General features: G+C 34.1%; 1 protein-coding gene across 10 annotated transcripts in view; it reads right to left on the bottom strand.

Annotated features, from left to right (window-relative positions):
* Window positions 1-20,002, bottom strand: part of DPH6 (diphthamine biosynthesis 6) — a 196,364-nt gene that overhangs the window by 79,181 nt on the left and 97,181 nt on the right. For 9 of the 10 annotated variants that reach the window (XR_007407500.1, XR_007407502.1, XR_007407501.1 and 6 more), the window contains one exon: window positions 19,617-19,735. Coding sequence is in view for 2 of the 10 variants with exons in the window: in XM_025473285.3 (XP_025329070.1) it covers window positions 19,617-19,735 (119 nt within the window). In the remaining 8 variants the exon portion in view is untranslated. Of the gene's footprint in view, window positions 1-19,616; window positions 19,736-20,002 lie in introns of those variants that run through there. The other variant, XR_007407507.1, reaches the window with a different exon arrangement.

A 20,002-nucleotide genomic window follows, 5' to 3' on the forward strand; every position in this document is an offset into this window, starting at 1 on the left:
GTGGATGAATAAACCCACAACAAGACCTAGGCACTGGATAACTACGTGCAGAATTAAGAAATTAATTAGGAGGAAGAACCATAATTTGCAGAGCTGACATCTATTTTACTTTACCTTCATGTATCAATGGAAAGCAATTACAATTCAATTAAAATATTAAATTTTATTACTTTACTGACTGACCTTGAAGTTAATGCCAGTTTTATTTAATTGCATCATCTATGAATAAATGTTAACCCTACAATGTTATGCCCCATTATTTTCAATGCATTTTTCAACTTCTCAACTGAATTATATCAGTCAATTTATTATCTACTGTCATGAAAGCAAGTGGAAGTTTATTTCTTCAAGACAGCCCAATATATGATATGAGAGAAACATCACAAAATGTTTGATACTGCTATTTTTAAGAGAGTAAAGCAAAATGAATTGTGTTCTCATCTCAACTTTTGTAGTCAAGACTTTTACTGTAAAATCAGTAGGTGGTATTAGAAGAGATATAATCACTGTGAGAGGCAATTTCTAGTTTGCCTATAATTCTTGATAAATTCAGTGCAGACAAGAATGGAGCATCCCATGTATCTTCAAATGCTAAGCATGTGTGCGCACACACACACCACCTAATAATCATCTCTTCTTATTGCTACCAGATTGACCAGCCACCAGAATAAGTAGATGCCATTTAAAAAACTCTAATGGTTTTGTTCATAAATACAACTTCTTTTTGTTGTTTGTAGACTCCAGTTGAGCACACCATTATTCTATGAGCATTTTAGAAATAAAATGGTTAAACTTATGTTAAAATGAACAGATAAGAAAGACTGATTATGCGGTCTCCAAAGTAAAGATAAACTCACATATTCTGAAACTTCAGTATTTGGGGAAGGATCTTATTTCACTTTCCAAATCTTCCATTTCTACAATTAGACCACTTCCCTTAGAGGTTGTACTAGAACTCATCTCAACCTAACTTCTTTCTGAAATCTATTAATTGGTATTTTACTTCAGTGTAGGTAACATAAAGGAGACTCAGATACTTTATGGATTCAACTTTAAGATCCACGACATTCATAAAATGAGTGACCAATAAATCATACTAAGTATAATTATGCAGTTAATGATAATCAATACTTGCTGGTGATAGCACAAATGATTCTTTTTTCTACCTTTAAAAATATTAAACAGCTTTAACATGTAAAAAAATGAATCAAAAGTAAAAAAAAATACAAGTTTCAAACAGGAATCTTTTAAAGGGGGATTTGAAATATTAATTTCAGAAATATCTTTCTAACTTTTCATAGCACTACTGAACATGGTAAAGTACTGGAAATTGAAAGCAGCTCAGTATGAGAAGGGAGTGTTTGAAGTAGTAAAAGTTGAGGTAAAAAAGTAGACAAAAGCCAGATCGTTGGGCCTTGTGTTTCATCTTAAAGAATTTACACTTGAATACCAGGTCACAGAGAAGACAAAGAAATGCTAAGCAGAGTAATGACTTGCTCCAGTTTGACTTTCAGAAAGATAATTCTAGCTTCAGTCTGATTCCTTGGCAGGAAACAAGATTGAAGGCAAGAAGGCAAATAAAGGGGCTGCTGCAATAGTGAGACAGAATGTAACTGACAAGGCAACCTGTTGTATACAAAAGGAAAAGAACAGATTTGAGAGCAACATATAATAGGCAGGATATACAGGACTTGCTGATGAACTAGGTATGGGAGATCTGGGAAAGAGAAAAGGCAAGGATGGTTCTCAGATTTCTAACTGTGGACAAATTTAAAGATGGTGGGAACAGTTACTTCAGGCATAGGACAATAAGAGGAGGTTTGGGAGGGAAAATAAAGGCAGAATCAATTTAGACATATATTTGAGGTTCCAGAGAATCACTCAAGAAGAGATATCTAATTTGCAATTAAATACAAGGGGTTGAAATTCAGCACAGACATCGGGCTAGAAATACTAATATAGAAATAGAAGCTATGAGATGAAATTACTCAAGGAAGAAATGAAAAGTGAGAAGAGAAAATACAGGAAGAGCTTTGAGGAATATAAACTATTGACACTGTAGTCAGAGAGCTATCCAAAATGCAAATCTGATCTGGTCACTTTCATTTAAAAATCTTTCAACCATATTCTGGGGAAGATGGTTATATGAGCACTGGTTTCTGATTCTTTACTTTTCTTCCTGTGATGGTTAATTTTATGTGTCAACTTGAATGGTTGGTTCATGAGGTCCCCAGATTAAATATTGTTTCTGGGTATATCTGTGAGGATATTTCTGGAGGATAAGACTGATATTTTAACCTGTGGTCTCAATGACCCACTGCCCTCCTCAATGTGGGTGAGGCTCAATCAACCCATTAAGAGACTGGGTAGAACAAGGCAGAGAGAGAGAGAGAGAGAGGAATCTAGCCCCCTTTCCCTGCCTCAGTGTTAGAACTGGGACATAATCAAATCTTCTGCCTTTGGACTTGGATATACATCACTGGTTCCCCTTATTCTCAGGTCGTCCAATTTGGACTAAATTATACCATTGTTTTTCCTGGGTCTCCAACTTTTAGGCAGCAAATTGTGGGACTTATCAGCTTCCATAATCATGTAAGTTAATTCTTAATAATATATCTCCTTTTACAACCTATTGGTTCTGTTTCTCTAAGGAACCTTGATTAATACATTTCCTAATACATTTCTCTATTCCAAACTCAAAAAAAAAAAAAATTCACTGAATAAAGAAGGAAAACATCAGGATTAAAACCACGCAGAACTTGAACTAAATTCTGCTTGAGTGAAGATGGAATCAAATTCAAAGGAAGACTATCCTAAGACTTTTCCAGTGAAAGAATAACTTGTTAGAAAAACAACCTAAGGGGACTCTGAAGAATTCTGGTAATAGCCCATATTTCAGATTTTACATTTTGAGATACAATTTCTCATCTGATTCTTTTTTTTAAAAGATTTTATTTATTTATTCATGAGAGACAGAGAGAGAGAGAGAGAGAGAAAGGCAGAGACATAGGCAGAGGGAGAAGCAGGCTCCACGCAGAGAACCTGATGTGGGACTCGATCCCGGAACCCCAGGATCACACCCTTGGGCCAAAGCTAGGCACTAAACCGCTGAGCCACCCAGGCATCCCTCATCTGGTTCTTAAAGTAAGTTTATACTGCCTATGACCTATACACATTTATATAAATTTGAGACATCAACTAATAAATAGAATCCATGTGAAAGAGAATTCATCAGAGGACACATCCTACAAACTTTATAATATAATCTTGCTCCAAGCAATTTTAATTGGCCCCTTAACTAAGATACAATAGTCTCACTTTCCAACCATGGGAAATACAGAATAATATTGGTTTTAAGGCACTAAACACAAATATCTGGTTGGATAGTATAGTTATCATATAGTCTTACTACTGAATAAATAAATAGAAAAAGATTTTTGGACTTACTTCCCAGGGGAGTTTTCAGTTAACCTTACATATTATCATGGAAGTTGTCTTAGTGTAAGCTGCCTGACACAGACACAAATGTTATTAGAGTGCTAACTTTTACAATGGCTACATTAAAAAAGATATTTATTTGTGAATATTGCATTCTGTGTATTTTTTATTTTTTATAGAATGGGGAGAATTGGAGCTAGAGATGAATGTAAAAAGATAGGTTTTAGAAATATAATATAGAACATATTTCTTAGAAGGCAAAATATTATACACATTAATACATAAGGTAGCTTTGGGATACACAGGATTTTAATTTATTAAAAAATTCAAAGCACTTGGCTGGCTCAGTTGGTTAAGCATCTGCCTTTGGTTTAGGTCATGATCTCAGGGTCCTGGATCAAGTCCCACATAGGGCTCCCTGCTCAGCAGGGAATCTGCTTTTCCCTCTAACCCTCCTCCCTGCTCATGATCTCTCTCTCTCTCTCTCTCTCTCATGCTCTTTCAAATAAATAAATAAAATCTTTTTAAAAAAATTCAAAGAACATATGCATACCAGCATGAAATAGTAATAAACATAGCTTACTTTTAGAACAGCCTGCCCTACCTAGATGGAAAAAAAAGTTAGCAATAAAATGAACAAAAATCAGCATTTATTTCCTCTGCTGTTATAATCTGTTACTACCCTTTACAGACTGTGCAAAGGCACTCTATTTAGAAATGGGTGGCTGCAGGACTGGCAGAATTTATATCTGAAACTTAAGGAAATATTATATCACATATACTCAGAATTTGATATTTAAACTTCTATTTATTTTCCTCTGAATTTAGAATAGTAGATAATTTACAATATATTTGGGAAATGTTAAAAGTCTCAACTTTCGATGTTTTAATACTTAAGTTATAAGTTTAAAAATTCTGTGTTAAAAAAAAAAATTCTGTGTTAAAGTATTTTGTATAAAGATAGAAATATATTTCTAATGGCAATTAAACTATACTTGAATGCACATTAGGTAACCCTTTTTTAACAAGATGATTATTTAAACAAAGTTCAGGTAAAAAAAATGACATGTTAACCATAGAAAATGAAAGAATAATGTAAATTGCTTCTAACCTTTACCATTCAGCATTATTTCCTAGGAAGGCTATTGCAATGAATGGTTTTAATTATGTCCATTATTATCCAAATGAATGACAGAAGAGCACAATGTGTAGAAGCAATAATTAATATGCCTTATCTTGGCTTATTTGGGCAGTTATTAAAGAGGAAATAGATTAATATGACACACAGGAATTACCTTAGGTGAGTATGTGTAAGAGTAGAACTCAGGAATTGGGAAGTTTGCACAATTAAAGCTCATGTTCTAATTAGTATGGGCATCTCTGAATGTTAAGCCAGAGGGGTAGAGTTTAAGAAGTATATGTTAAAAATCTGAGGGAAAAAAAGAAAAAGGTTATAGACCTTTAGGAGACGAGCGAAGGGCTTAAAAACTATCCAGGCTACTTGGAAGACAGATAAGGACACTGGGTCTGAGAGATGTATTTACTATGCCATTATCTGAAAGGTCAAAAGAGAAATCTATACATAGTTAAAAAAACAAACAAACAAAAACTACTAGAAATAGCTCCATACAGACATTTACAAACTGAAAGTATTTATTACTGAAAGTAATAAATACTGAAATAATAATACTAAAAGTATTTAGAACATTTTTAAACACTTAACATTTTTTCCTGAAGTACTAAAAATATATCATCAAAGAATGGGAGAATCTGAAAAATAAAGAGACAAAAGGTAACATGAGGACCAGACAGACAACATAAGTGGGTGGACCAAGTGCTGACTTTCTCCCCAACAATGAGGACTTGGAATGAAGACAGCAAGTAAGAAGATGGGAAGCAGCAGAGAAGTTTAATTCAGTTCTATTTGGCATTGACCTTGTCTGTACAGGATACTAGGGAAACGACTATTCCAAGGGCACTTTCTGAGAAAATCAGTGGGGCAGTAACAGAGAGCAATCTCCTAGGAGGAAATAATAGAGCAACTTGAGAAATCCCACAGCAATAAATCACCATGACCAGATGGTATTCAACTGAGAGTTTCTGAAGTAAATAAAGTGTGAAATGGCTGAGCTACAAAGAAGGATATGCAATGTATCTGGAAAACCAGAAACTGTTTTCAAATATTGCGACTTTGCTAATATGGTCGCCTTTCATTAAGAAAGAAAAAAACAATCAAATTAAGATTTATAGAATTACAGACCAGTGACTCTCCTGGTGATAATGGAGAAACTGATAGAGTCTAATTAAGAATAGCTTCCTTCAACATCAGGATAAGGTTAACCTGCTAAGGTCAAATCACCCACTGAGTCTATAAAGAGAACACTGTTTTTCTCCATCCTATTAAACTTATCTGGAAATGTCAATAAAATACTAGATAGAAGTAAACCAGTAATTTATTTGGGAATTACATGAAGCTTTTAACAAGGTCACATGAGACTATTGGGGAAAATAAATAAGCACAGTTTGGGAGGAGAGGCCACAAAAGAAACTTCTATCATTAATTGTAAAATTTGCTAAGTATTGAAAACAAAGTTTCAGGGACAATTTCTCTTTTCTTCCCTAACACTAAGTTACCTCTTCCAAAAGTACAGATCACCTTCAAACTCCAAAAAAAAACCAAACAAAACAAACAAAAAACTTCACTATAGACGAGAGAGAGAACAACAGAAGTGCTCCAAAATCAAGAAGAAACCAAGAGACCAAGAGAATGGCAAGATAAGCATGTAACAAAATTTATATGTATCCAATGAAATCTGAAAACCATTAACTGGGTTTAAGTTTCTCATCACTGTGCTCTCTATAAGCATCAGATTTAAAAAAAAAAAACTAACAAGTAGTAATGAGATGGGACTTTTATGTATTCACATGAGGGCTGTCGCCTTCAAAGTCATAGTCTTTGCACAGTATATGCTTATTCCAATAGTAATATGTATTTGTCATTAAACTATTTCTAAAATTTTCTCTACAGAATTGCCTTCAGAGCCAGTGGCATACTGTTCTGAAATTATCCAATGGTGGCAAAGCATGATTCATCCTTCAGCAGCAGAGCTAGAAGCCACTAGGGAAGGATAGCATTTACCCGCAAAAGCAACCTTTGGTTGTCCAATTCAACAACCTCTGGATTACCATCTTTGTTACTGTACAGCACAGAGGAGACATATTATATGGGTAAAGGCAAGGGTCATGCAACAGAGGCTTGAAGAAATCACACAAAGGCCTGGGGCTATTTTTTATGCCATTTTTGGAGAGCTCTCTAAATGTTAGAAAGTTCTCATACCAACCAAGACATGTTTCACCATGTAACTTCCACTTGCTCTTAGAATTGTCCTCTAGGCCACAAAAAGTACCAGCAGCCTCTCAAATATTGTTGAGTTGATACAAAAATCCCCATTCTCCTTGGCCCAATAATCTGCTGCCTTCACTTCAGGCTAAATATGTAGTTCCTTTAAATAGTCCTCCTATAGCACCACCACTGCTTGTCCTTTCATTGTTCTGGTCATTCTCCACTCACTGAACTATAGCTATTTCTGTGTCCCATTTTAATGCAATCTTTCCCTCTGTTTAAAAAAGCAATTTCTGTTCACTGTAGGAAATATAAAAAGCATTAGCAAAAAATTTATATTTTTCATGTTAACACTTTCTGGTGGTATCTTCCGCTAGTCCATAGTCATTTTTATTTTCATGTTTGGTTTTTTTATAAATACTTTTTGTATAGATATGAGATCCAATTATTTGTCCCACCTTTTTCTTACATTACTATAGCTATAAACTTCTTAAATGAAGATGCTACAATGAGACATAATATTGCACAGAGTTAACTCTGTTAATGCAACCCCTCAGATTTCTTTAGCTGCTTTGGCAGCCACAATGTGCCACTGACATATATGTAATATCATACAACCTCAAAGATTTTTCTCTCAAGTGCTAGTGTTAAGCAATATCTCACCTATCCTGTATTGTGGAGTTCGTTTTAGGGATTAACATTCAGAATTCTTTAAATTTACTCTTAATACACTTTACCTGGTCTGATTTAGTCCCCACTCCCATCCAATTAATATGAATTAGTATTCTGAATGTATCACGCAAAGTATTAGCAATCCCAAGAACCTCTGTGTCATCTACATATTTTATGAGCATGCCACCCAAGGGCTCATTCAAATAATTGTTTAAGGGAAGAAAAAAGGAGGATAAAGAAAGAGTGATATGGGCCTTCCTATATGTGATACTGACTTATTAACAACTTCATATTAGTTTTATTTAACTAAATATGAATTAACTATTACATCATTTGTTTTCATCTTACATTACTTATGTACATACATTTTACATACAAAATCTGATGTCTTTGAAAACTCTTAAAATAAATCAAATTTGAAATGTCAACAGAATTCAATATTGAAAAGATTTGTATAATGAAAAGAATCTATCCCAAATATGATTAATACTTTGCTAATGCTGTTTTATTTTAACTGTAAATTGGTGTGTAGTACTTATGAGTTAGGAGTGGTAAAAATCAAAACAGTGATTGAACAGGAGCTTGATCCTAGGAGATTGTGGACAGAAGAACTAAAACTAGTTTGTGAGAGGAAAAAGTGTGTGTGGGGCAGATTAATTTGTTAATGTGGATCTGTGCCTTGAAACAAAATTAACCTTGTTAATACATAAAGACTGGATTAAAATAGAAACGATATCTACTTGTTCAAATATACGTTGTTTAAGTGGACCTTGAACTTTTCCAGGCAAAGTACATAGAAAAAGGGGAACAAAGATGAAAGTTGTTTGAAGTCATGCTAATGCTAATGAATTAGGGACACAGACAGAATAATTGCGCAGCATCAGCTGCATTTGCTTCTCCTGACTAGAGTCTATTATTGGGTAATACATTCATTACTGTTTGGTTTATAAAGTACTACAGTTATTTACCTAAAAGATAAATAGATAACCTGTACTTTAACTTTTTTGCTACTTGATATGTTAAACAACCTTCATACTTTAAAAAAAAAAAATGCAATTATCGAAGCACAGCTGAATGGCCCCAGAGCACACAGGCTCCATTAAATTTGCTTACATCTAATTACTCCTGCCTGAGGCAGGTGAGAAATTTACTCTTATAAGATCTTTCTTTATCTGGTAGCCAAAAAATGAAATGAAAGGAAATAAGTGATTTTCAATCTAATTACTATCTAAAACTATCTAAAACTATTTGTAGCACTTGCTCTTTCAGACCCTATAAAGCTGGGTGTTGTGCAATAACCATTATAATTATGTTTTTAACTGCTTAAATACAAACATTTCCTCCTAGAAAAATTAGTGTAAATCATCATCAATGTCAACTATGAATTCAGTTCCTGTATCTTTCAAATTAAACATTTTAGGGTCATTTAAAAACATTGTTATTTAGAAACTGTGATACTGATTCAGTTCCCTAAAACATAACTTCATGTGATTTTAAATATCTTTTAAAAACCAAATAAAAATGTGAGATTAACAAGTACAGCATAAGAAGCCAAAAAGCTCCAAGATTCAATCAACCATAGTTCAGACACTGACTTTTCTGGACCTGTCAAAAACAGACAAATACATCTCCTCGCCATGATCAAGAGGCTTGAATTGTCTCGTCTGTATTCCATCTCTTGCATGGGAAACTTCCAGTGATTTTTTAGAGGTGGAGACAGAAAGAGAGGTGTACTGGACTGAATGTTGCAGTACACTTAATACAGCACCCACGCTTCTTTTTTGCCACACAGGAAAATGAAACAGCAAATGAAATGTATGAGAAAAGCTCACCTATTAAGTTTATTTGTTCATGTATGTCATTGCATATCAAAAGTCATTCATGATTACCCCCAGACACATCTAGCAGTAATAATGTGTGTAACACGTTAAGCTGATCAAAAAACCTTTTTAGATAGAGAGTCCCATTTTAGTAGGACAGATGCTAAAACATTTGTTTTACTGACAAGAAAATGGGAGCTGTGAAAATGAAGGTCCTGGATCTAAGTAGATTCTCTACACTGCAAGGCTAAGACATGATAAAATCAGGCACCAAAATGACATTTTGATTCTGAGTCCAGTATCCTTTCTTAAAGATCAAGTTAAACCATAATAAAATAAAAAGGTACTCCTTAAACTATAGCGCATAGGCAGCAATGTGCCACGGGCTATAACGGTTCATATTAACATGGCACATCTTTTTAGAACAATTTTATTACAAGAATTAGAGAAATAATACCTGAAACAATGGAATATAATGAGGATGAGCATTTTGATATTAGGCATACACTGAAAAGTCTAAGAGGTAGCACAACAGATTATTATTATAGGCAGAGAGTAGTCCTCAACCTTGGCTGCCCCTTAGACTCAATCACTTGGCAAACTTTTAAAAATACTAATACCTATGCCTCACCTCAGAACCACCAAATTAGACCATCTAATAAAGCTTTATTTACATATTCAGGTGGGGAAAAAAAAAAACATATTCGGGTGGGGGGCCAGATTTAGCCTGCAAGTAGTAGTTGGAGGATCCTTGCAGTAGACTAGTATTATTTACTATTGGAATTCCCTGAGGAGCACTAAAAATTTACATGTGTATCAGTTCCATCCTCAGATATTCTAATAATTGGTCTGGGTTGCAGCTTGGGCACAGGATTTCTAAAAGGTCAATAGTTGATTCTGATGTGAAGCAAAAGTTAAAAACCGTTGTTCTAGAAACTTGACTTAGGTCCTTCACATATGCATCTATGGAAGCGGGGAGAAAAAGGAGGTAGAGATGTTCTTTATTTGGCTGTGGCATTCCCAAATGTACTGTCTCAGGCTGTCCTGTACAATATATAAATTAACTGCAAGAGTACCAGATCATGTAGTTCTGAAAATGTTCATATTCATCTCTATTATCAGCTTATAAACTAGTGCATATGAGATCCAACACATCAAATATATTTCTGAAAAAATATGGCAGGTCAGTTTGAATAAAAGACCAATCCTCTGTATCCCTGGAATCTAAACATCTCTAACAGGAAAATATTTCTGGCCTTTCTATGGGCCTAAGCCCTTAAATTACTTAAATTGATTAGGAAAAACTGAAAAGATGTTACTGCAGTTTTTATATCATTATTTAAAGAATAGGTTAAAGAATTCTATTGAAAAGATTAATGTAATCCCTCCCAGAAAAGAAAATATTAGAATTCTATATACAAAAACTAGAAAATAAAGAAAAAAGCAGTGAGTCATGAAAAATTGATGAAAAAACAGATAAAATTTAAAAACTTAGAAATAACTTATTATGTCATAAACTAGATTATAAAACATCCCCTTAAAATATCCAAGAATTGAAATACTCCTGAGTGTGTTATATGAACAAAATGTGATTGAGCTAGATATTAATTACATAAATACAAAACTTTCATATTTGGAAATTAAGCAGTGCATGAAATTAAGCAATGCATTTCTAAATAACCTCTGGGTTAGAAAATAAATTTCAATACAGAGTAGAAAATACTTTGAACTAATTGGTAATGAAAATACAACTATAGCTGCAATTAAAGGAAAAATTATAGCTCAAACATAGCTACTAGAAAACAAGGGTGAAATTTAGTGTATATATAAGCATCAAGTAATTAGAAAGCATTTCATAACATATACAAATATTGAATCATGTTATACACTTGAAGCTAATATACTGTTGTTAATGTCAATTATATCTCAATTAAAAAAAAGAAGTTAGAAATGATGAACAGCAAATTAAACCCAAAAAGAGTATAAGGGGAGGAATAATAAAGATAGAAGAAATTATTAAAATAGGAAACCCATATGTAATATAGAAAAACAACAAAATCAAAAGGCTAATAACATTGATAAATCCCTAGAAGACGGATACAAGCAAGGAAAAGAAGTTAGCAACTGGAATGAAAAAGATGACATCACTTCTGATACTCTAGATGACAGGATGATGAGAAGACATTAGGAATTACTTTATACCTAGAATTTTCACAACTTAGAACAAATAGAAGAACTCTGGGAAAAACAAAATTTATCAAATTGAAATAAGAAATAGAAAATCCAAGCAATCTAACAAAGAAATTGAGTTTCTCCTTGATAACTTTCCTCAAAAGATAGCTCAATGTCCAGATGGCTTAAGCAATAAGTATTTCAAAACACTGAAGATAACATTAATACCAATCTTATGGAAAAACTTTCAGATAACAGAAAAAGAAGAAACAACCACAAAGGTTTATGAGGCAAGGGTAACCTTATTACCCACGCCTGTCATTACTAGGAAAAAAATTATAGATCAATCCCTCTTAGGAGCATATATGCAAAATTCCTTAAGAAAGTAATAGCAAACTGAATAAAATAATATATACATAAAAGACAATTAATTCATCACAAAATATTATATGGCAATAAAAAGAAATACTGATTCATGATATAATATAAATGAACCTTGAAAACATTATTCCAAGTGAAAGAATCAAGTCAGAAAAGACCGTATGTTGTAGGAGCCCATTCGTATGAAATAGGCAAATGTGTGAATATATAGAATAGGCAAATCTATAGATGCAAAGATATGAAGTAGCTTTGTAGGGCCTAGGACTAGATGTGAGGGGAAGGTTAGGGAAAAATGGAGAATGATTGCTAATGCATACAAGTTTCTCTTGGGCAGTACAAAAATGTTGTAAAATCTGATTACAGAGATAATTTCACAACCATGTGACTATACTAGAAAATACTGAATTGTACACTTTAAATGTGTGGATTATATATGCTAATTATATCTCCAAAAACTGTTCAAAATAGTATACAGTATATAATAGCTTTATGCTCAGACCAAATAGATACAGAACTCAAAAAAGTGGTAGGGAAAATTCAGAAAAACATATATAAAAAATTCTTTTTAGCTATTCTCAACAATTATAAAAAAAAACAATTATATTGGTGGTAGTAGTTGCAGCATTGTTATTATGAGGTTGTTTCATATTTAAATTTTTAATATCTATATTTATTAATATGCTGAATGCTAACATGAGTTTCCTGGAGCAGAACGGATGATTACTAGTACTTACATACAGTAAGTAGATAATACCACTCTGGCTCTTCTCTGCCCCAGCTCTTATCTCAGGAACAAGATGATGAGAATTATTTTCAAGTAATTGCTTCTACAGAAGGTAAAGAATCCCAAAAAAATAAATCTGCATGTTTACTTTGGAAAAAAGAGACAGTTGTTCCCTCTCTCCTGAGCTTCCTTGAAAATGTAAAGGAAAAGACTTGTGTCCTCACACTTTACAATGTTAAAAAAAAAAAAAATCTTTCTAGGGGGAATAAACTAGTGTCTTCAGTTTTATAACCCAGAGGTCTCCAAGATCCTGGCCTCATTCCTTCATCCTTGAAATGCAAACATATACCTCCCGAGAATAAATCCCTCTGGAATTCTCACTGTTCAGTCATACATTAAATTTTAATGCTTATCTTTTAGCCTACATCCCAAGTTTCTGTAAAATTTGCTTAGAAAACCCTGTGCAGACATATTTAAAGAACAGAAGTAATGAAAAAGCACAGCAAATAAGGGAGAGATCCAGGACCATGAGAACAGCTTTCCAGGTCCTTCCCTGTTACAGTGGCTATACTCTGGTCCAGATTAGCATGTGAGGTCAATTAGAATCATATTAACATTCTCCATTTCTTGCCCAACAAAAACTACTCTCTCATGCACATTCATATTCACAGTGACTGCAGTGGTGACCAGAGATGACTGTTCAATAAATTATGGATTCCACATCTGGTTTGAGAATATAACTATAGTCCAAACATCACAGTACAGGCTTTAACAGTCATTGGATTTCAGATGTTATCATGCAAGATGTTCTCTTCAGGACAATATAGTGTTGTTCCTTTATCTGTCCAATCCCAACCAATCTACCATGCGAAAGACAAATCCCCTTTATATCTGCGGTACCTGGGCCATTACAAAACCAGCATAAAGGCCACACTGTCCAGTAATTCCCACCATAATCTAGACTAACCATAATATTTCTATAGTTAGCATCCTTAGCTTGGCATCTCATACTCCCAGTTACTGCTTTTAAAAACATCAACTTCCATAATAATTAGAATATTAATCAGTCTTTCCTGGGTAAAGATACAAGCCCTTTTCCTGTACTGTTGACTGATAATGATGTTCCATTAAAGTAAAATACTTTATTAGTCCAGTCATTTAAAGCTTAGTTGTCCCTCCAGGGCCATTTCTAGATGTAGCTAGTCTCCTGCAAGAGAGCTCCCTCTAGTGTCTCTATTTGGATTAGTAAGTCCTCTTCATCATGAGCTTTCAGGAACATTATTTTGGTCTGATGTGGTACCTCAAGATCAGTACCCCAAATCCCTACAGAATATGGGGCACAGAGGAGGCAAGAGCAACCAACCTACAAGATGGGTTATCACCATAGTAGATTAGTAATATTTGTGCAATTTATGAAAATGGTTTGCACACAAAAATAACGAAGTCCAATGAGGTTGTCAAGTGGTATACTATACCAAATATAGCTCTGCCTGGGTGTCCTATGTTTTCCATAAATGTATTTTGCATAACTCCACAAAGGAGTTATTAGTAATACTGATTCATTATATCTCCTCCAAATTGATCTTCCTCAAGGGTAGTGTTTCCTTAAATAAATTCTATTTTCATTGACATATTCTGTATTCGAAGGACTAGACCAAGCTATGGCAGGCAGTAGAAATCTGCTTTCCATTATACCTAGGTAAATGTCTTAGCAACATACTGTTTTGATTTATACCCACAAAGAGAGCAAAAGCTCTACTGTTCAGAATCTTACACCTATATGATTCATTAGTAATTATCGAGTCAGCAGAAACATGATCAGAATGGTTAACTATTGCCTTTAAATGAATAACTGAGTGGTAACTGTAATAAACTACCCTACATTGAATCATCAAGTGGCACTCTGTCATTTAGTTGCTCCAAATTATCAGGTGGAATCTTCCAGTAAAGCTCCTACAACATCAGCAACTTCCCTTCTATGCAAAAACAGGTCCCAAGTTTCTCTTAACATCGGCTAAGTAGTCAGCATCAGATTGGAGAGGGATACCTAAAATTTTCTAGCAAGGAAGTCTGGCACAGAGGTCACATGATTGCACCCCTCCATGGAATTGTAAGCCATTTATAGGTGCCTTACTACCTCTTCATAAGGCACCTTAATATCTCCTATGAAGAGATTGTTTTTTTTGCCTCAGTAAATACAAGGCCAGTATAAGCAGCAGCCTTGTTAAAACGTCTCCTTGGACTCAGTCTCAGGCTGATATTATAGAGTCTGAGAGATAAAGAATCATAGGACACATGGCCCTATGTTTACAGACAGCCCTTAATTTGCCTACACAGATGATGCTATGGCATAACCCTAAGAGTTTTTTAAGAATATATGCACTGTCAAACTTAGTGGTATTAATACTCTGTTTAGTGCACTTATAATACTTTCCTTTGGTACATACAACTTTAAAGTCAGCCCTGGGACCACCAGATCTAAGTAGATTCTCTACACTGCAAGGCTAAGACATGATAAAATCAGACAAAAGAAACTTCATGAAATAGGAAAAGCATACAGTTGTGTATTTGCACTGTGCCCCATGACCTCATTCTTACCTCCTAATCCCAGAAATCTTCCCAGTAGAGTCTTGACACTACTTCCTTTTATAGTCAATATTAGTACAAAATCATTTAATTGGTTAAGCTAACCCTTAAATCTTTTTTATTTTTTTAACCAGCCATTTTAATTAACTAATACATCAACTGCCCATTCCAATTTTCAGTGACACCAACTGCTCTGAAAGTGTTAATAAATACAGGATGTCCATGAAATATTTTTGTCCATTTCTTTGTATTTGTAGCAGTAAAATATATTTCTCTAATTTAATTCCTCTGTTGTCAAAGAGAGTACTTTGCCTGATTTCAGTATAATTACACATACTGAGACTCGTCCTATGATCCACAACAGGGTCTATCTTGTTGAATGGTCCATGTTTACTTGGAATGAATATGTATCTTGCTGTTAATGGATGGAGTGTTTTATAAGTGCCAAGTAGGTCAAATTGGTCGGTACTGTTATTCAAACTTCCTATATCCCTAATGATTTTCTGTCTACTTGGTTTAACTATTACTGAAAAGAGATGTTGAAAGCCCCATGTACAACTGTTGATTTCTCCATTTCTTCTTTATCAGTTTCTTTTTTTTTTTTTTTTTCTTTTTTTTTTTTTTTTTTATTTATTTATGATAGTCACAGAGAGAGAGAGAGAGAGGCAGAGACACAGGCAGAGGGAGAAGCAGGCTCCATGCACCGGGAGCCTGACGTGGGATTCGATCCCGGGTCTCCAGGATCGCGCCCTGGGCCAAAGGCAGGCACCAAACCACTGCGCCACCCAGGGATCCCTCTTTATCAGTTTCATGTTGTACATCTTAACACTCTGTTATTAGTATATAAATCTTTAAATTGTTATGCTCTCATGAGCATAAAGTGACCTCTTTATCATGATGAAATGCCCCTTTTTATCCCTAATAATATTCATGTTCTAGGACTACTTTATCTATCTGATGTTAATATAAACAGTTCAGCTTTCTTTTAATTCATGTTACCATATCTCCATCCTTTTAGGTATAACCTATGTTTCTATAATTAAAGTACATTTCTTATAGGTAACATATAGTTCCTGGGCCTTAGTTTTTAGTTTTTTATTCAAATCTGAAAATCCCTCACTTTTGTTTGGAGGTGTTGAGATCATTTACATTTAGTGTAATTATTAGAATGATTAGGTCTAAATCTACCATCTTACTTTTCCTTTCTATTTGTCTCATTTGTTCTATGTTCTTTTTTTTTTTACCCTTCATTGTCTTCTTTTGAATAATCTTACAGTATTCAATTCATGCTCCACTACTGGCCTGTTACCTACATGGTTTTATTTTTTAACAGTTACTTTAGGGTTGACATTTTGTATATTTAAGTTACCACAGTCTATTTCAAATAGTATTACAGGACATCATGTTAATTCAAGAATCTTACATACTATACTTTCCCCCTTCTGTTACAGTGCCATTCATGTGGAATTTAAGAGACAAAACAAATGAACAAAGGAAAAAAAAAAGAAATTAAAAGAAAAAACTCCTAACTAGAGAGGACAAATTGATGGTTATCAGAGGGGAGATGGGTGGGGGTAGAGGGTGGGATAAATAGATGAAGAGGATTAAGAGTACACTTTATTTTGATAAGCACTAAATACGCAGAGACTAGTTGTTGGAACTGTACACCTGAAACTAATAAAACACTATATGTTAACTTAAACATATATTTTTTTTAAATAGAAAAAATAGTTTAGGATTTTGTTATGGCACAAGTTATTTGTTAGATCAGGTTCATGGCCTTTAGTCTAAGACTCATGACTACTAAGGCGTTAGCTGTTTGAGGACTCTACTTGAGGTAAATCTCCATTTACTGACATGGAAAAAATCCCTAAGACATACTGTTGAGTAACAAAGTCAGGTTGTCAACCAATACACAGAATAACTACTCACATAATGTTTAAAAACCCATAAAGCAATTATAGTATTTCTACTCACACACAATACAGATACCAAAAAAGAAAGTGATCTAGAAAATTATCAATTATTACTCTGGTACATATCTCTGGGAAAGGGAGTGACTGGAGGGAGAGGAGAGCACAAGAAACACATGGAAACTTTATAAAAATTTAACATTATGTGGGGCTCCCTGGGTGGCTCAGTGATTTAGTGCCTGCCTTCAGCCCAGGGCGTGATCCTGGAGTCCTGGGATCGAGTCCCACATCGGGCTCCCTGCATGGAGCCTGCTTTTCCCTCTGCCTCTTTCTCTCTCTGTCTTTCATGAATAAATAAATTTTTTAAAAAATTAACATTATGTGGCAAGAATATATTTATGTAATACTCATAAAATTAAAAATAAATATTTCTAAAAGGCAGGATTGTTCTTGGGGATCCCTGGGTGACTCAGCGGTTTAGCACCTGCCTTTGGCCCAGGGTGTGATCCTGGAGTCCTGGGATCAAGTCCCACATTGGGCTCCCTGCGTGGAGCCTGCTTCTCCCTCTGCCTGTGTCTTTGCCTCTCTCTCGCTCTTTGTGTGTCTCGTGAATGAATAAAATCTTAAAAAAAAAAAGGCAGGATTGTTCTTAAAGAAAATGTGTACATCATTCTTCAAAATAAGTCTAAAAACCAGGAAGTTCTTAAAACACTAAGTTGTTAATGTGCAGATTTCACGAGTTCACTGATGCCCACAAGAGACCAGGTTACATGACACAATTGTGATACACATTTTTATTTGTTCATGTAGAATTGGCCCTTTTCTAAGACTACTCTATAATCTAATGGGCCACAAAACTTTGCTGAACTCCTCTCCCTATGGAAAGATACTGCTGTCCCACTTTTGGATTAAAACCCATTCTGAAAATTTTAAATAGGTGGGGAAGAGAGCTTGGAAACCTATTTCACATCATTTACATGTTTTTGTGTCCTTAGAAATAATGTTCCACTCCATAAACTATTCTTTAACACTGTTCTCAAGAATAAGTTTTATCTTTGCACACCTTTACATAATCAACAGAAACTATGTCTTATAAATATTAAAATCACATCTATACTTTTCTTTGAAATGCACTAGACAAATTAGCTCAGTTTTATACTTTATCCAAAAGTATAATACAGGTAAACAACATCTCTAATCCCTCCACAGAGTCACATACACTTCCACAGAGACAAATGAAAAGACATACAGAATCAGTTACACTGTAATACAGGTGTTGGCAAGGTTATATCTCATGGCTCTGTCTTTCTAATGAGGTAGGTTCTCTTTGGATTCTAATCCATTCCGTTCTCCAGCAGTAAAAGTGACAGAATGTGTACTGTCCAGTGAGGTGTCACATAAAATCATTATAGAACTGGGCAATCTCAGAAAATTCAAAAGAGAGAGCAACAGATAAAACAAGAGAGCATACTCTGTGTAGATTTATATAGAAACTCATAGGACAAATATATCTATAGTGAGAACTTCAATCATAAGCGTTGCTGAGCAACCTTTTCTCAAAAATGAGAATACCGCACCTTGATCTTTCTCTTGTTAACAGCTGAGGAGATCAAGTTCTTTATAGAACACTTTCCAATAAAGACAACATCTCATCTTCAACAAGGAGAGAGCAGCTTGGTATTTACCAGGGAGAAATATTATGGGATCTTTCTTTTAATATTGCTTAAAATGTAAATTTGTCTTTAAAATCTTCCACAGCTTGAGACCTTGTTATTTCAGAGATCAGCAATGTAAACTTGCAAATGAAGTACATGATTTAGGCTTTGAGAAACCTGAGGCTCCAGGGCATTTACTGTAATAGGCTCGTGAAATAAATGCATTGAGCTTAAACCCTATGTTTTCTTGAAAGTGAATATAATTATAAAAATTCAAAATAACAAATTAAATGTGTTCGTATGTAATATCCATATTGGAATCACATTACCACCTGCCTGTTATGTCTATGCTAACTGATCAAATGGCATTCTCTCAAATATAATTTTCTTACCATCCTCAGCAAAAACCTACCACTTTATTTCTGACACCCCAAAGTCTACAATTCTATTTTAGCATATTCAAAATATGTTTGAAAAATATATGAAAAACATCATGTTATGCCAAATACAGATTTTAAGAAGCTTCAAAAAAAAAAAAAGAAAAGAGAAAGAAAGAAAGAAAGAAAGAAAGAAAGAAAGAAAGAAAGAAAGAAAGAAAGAAATCAACCTATTTTTCCTATTTCCTATGAACCTAGGTTCCAAATTCATAAAAAGAACTTAAATCGAAGGACCATAATATAATAACAATTTTAGAGGTAGTTACACATTTAAAAAAGAAAATGATGAGGCGCACTTGTAATCCCTTTGGTAAATGGTCAAAAATCCATCTTCCACTTCCCCCTACTCAAATTGTTCAGTAATGACTCCACATTTTTACATTCTAAATTATTCCTCCTTTTCTGTTGTAACTGTTTATTAGTGAACACAGATTATCTGTGTGGTAACAGCTCCCTTGAAAGTCTGGCTACGTACCCAAAGCTGCTACTTTGATGATGATTGCTTGAATGTTAGATGATATCATCTCTCGGAGCAAATCTTCCTGGTTTCTTTGCCAAAGGTAAGCTAAAGGCTGGAGATTAAGCCTTTTACACCTATAAAATAAAAAGAAAAAAGAATCAGATGATATCTTGATATTCTATACTTGGATCCACAGCAATTACTTTGATTTTAAACATAATGCTTCTCTCAAGGATTTTAGCATTTAAAATGCTTTAAAAAACATGTTTTGCATAATGAAGTTTATATATACAACATAAACATATTTAATTTCCAGAGGCTATGCATAAACAGATAAAAATGAAATCTCCAGGCAGATTACAAATATTAATTTTAGTAAGACTCTAAGTTTAGAAATCTAT

The sequence above is a fragment of the Canis lupus genome, chromosome 30, assembly GCF_003254725.2.
Source record: "Canis lupus dingo isolate Sandy chromosome 30, ASM325472v2, whole genome shotgun sequence".
NCBI lineage: Eukaryota > Metazoa > Chordata > Mammalia > Carnivora > Canidae > Canis > Canis lupus.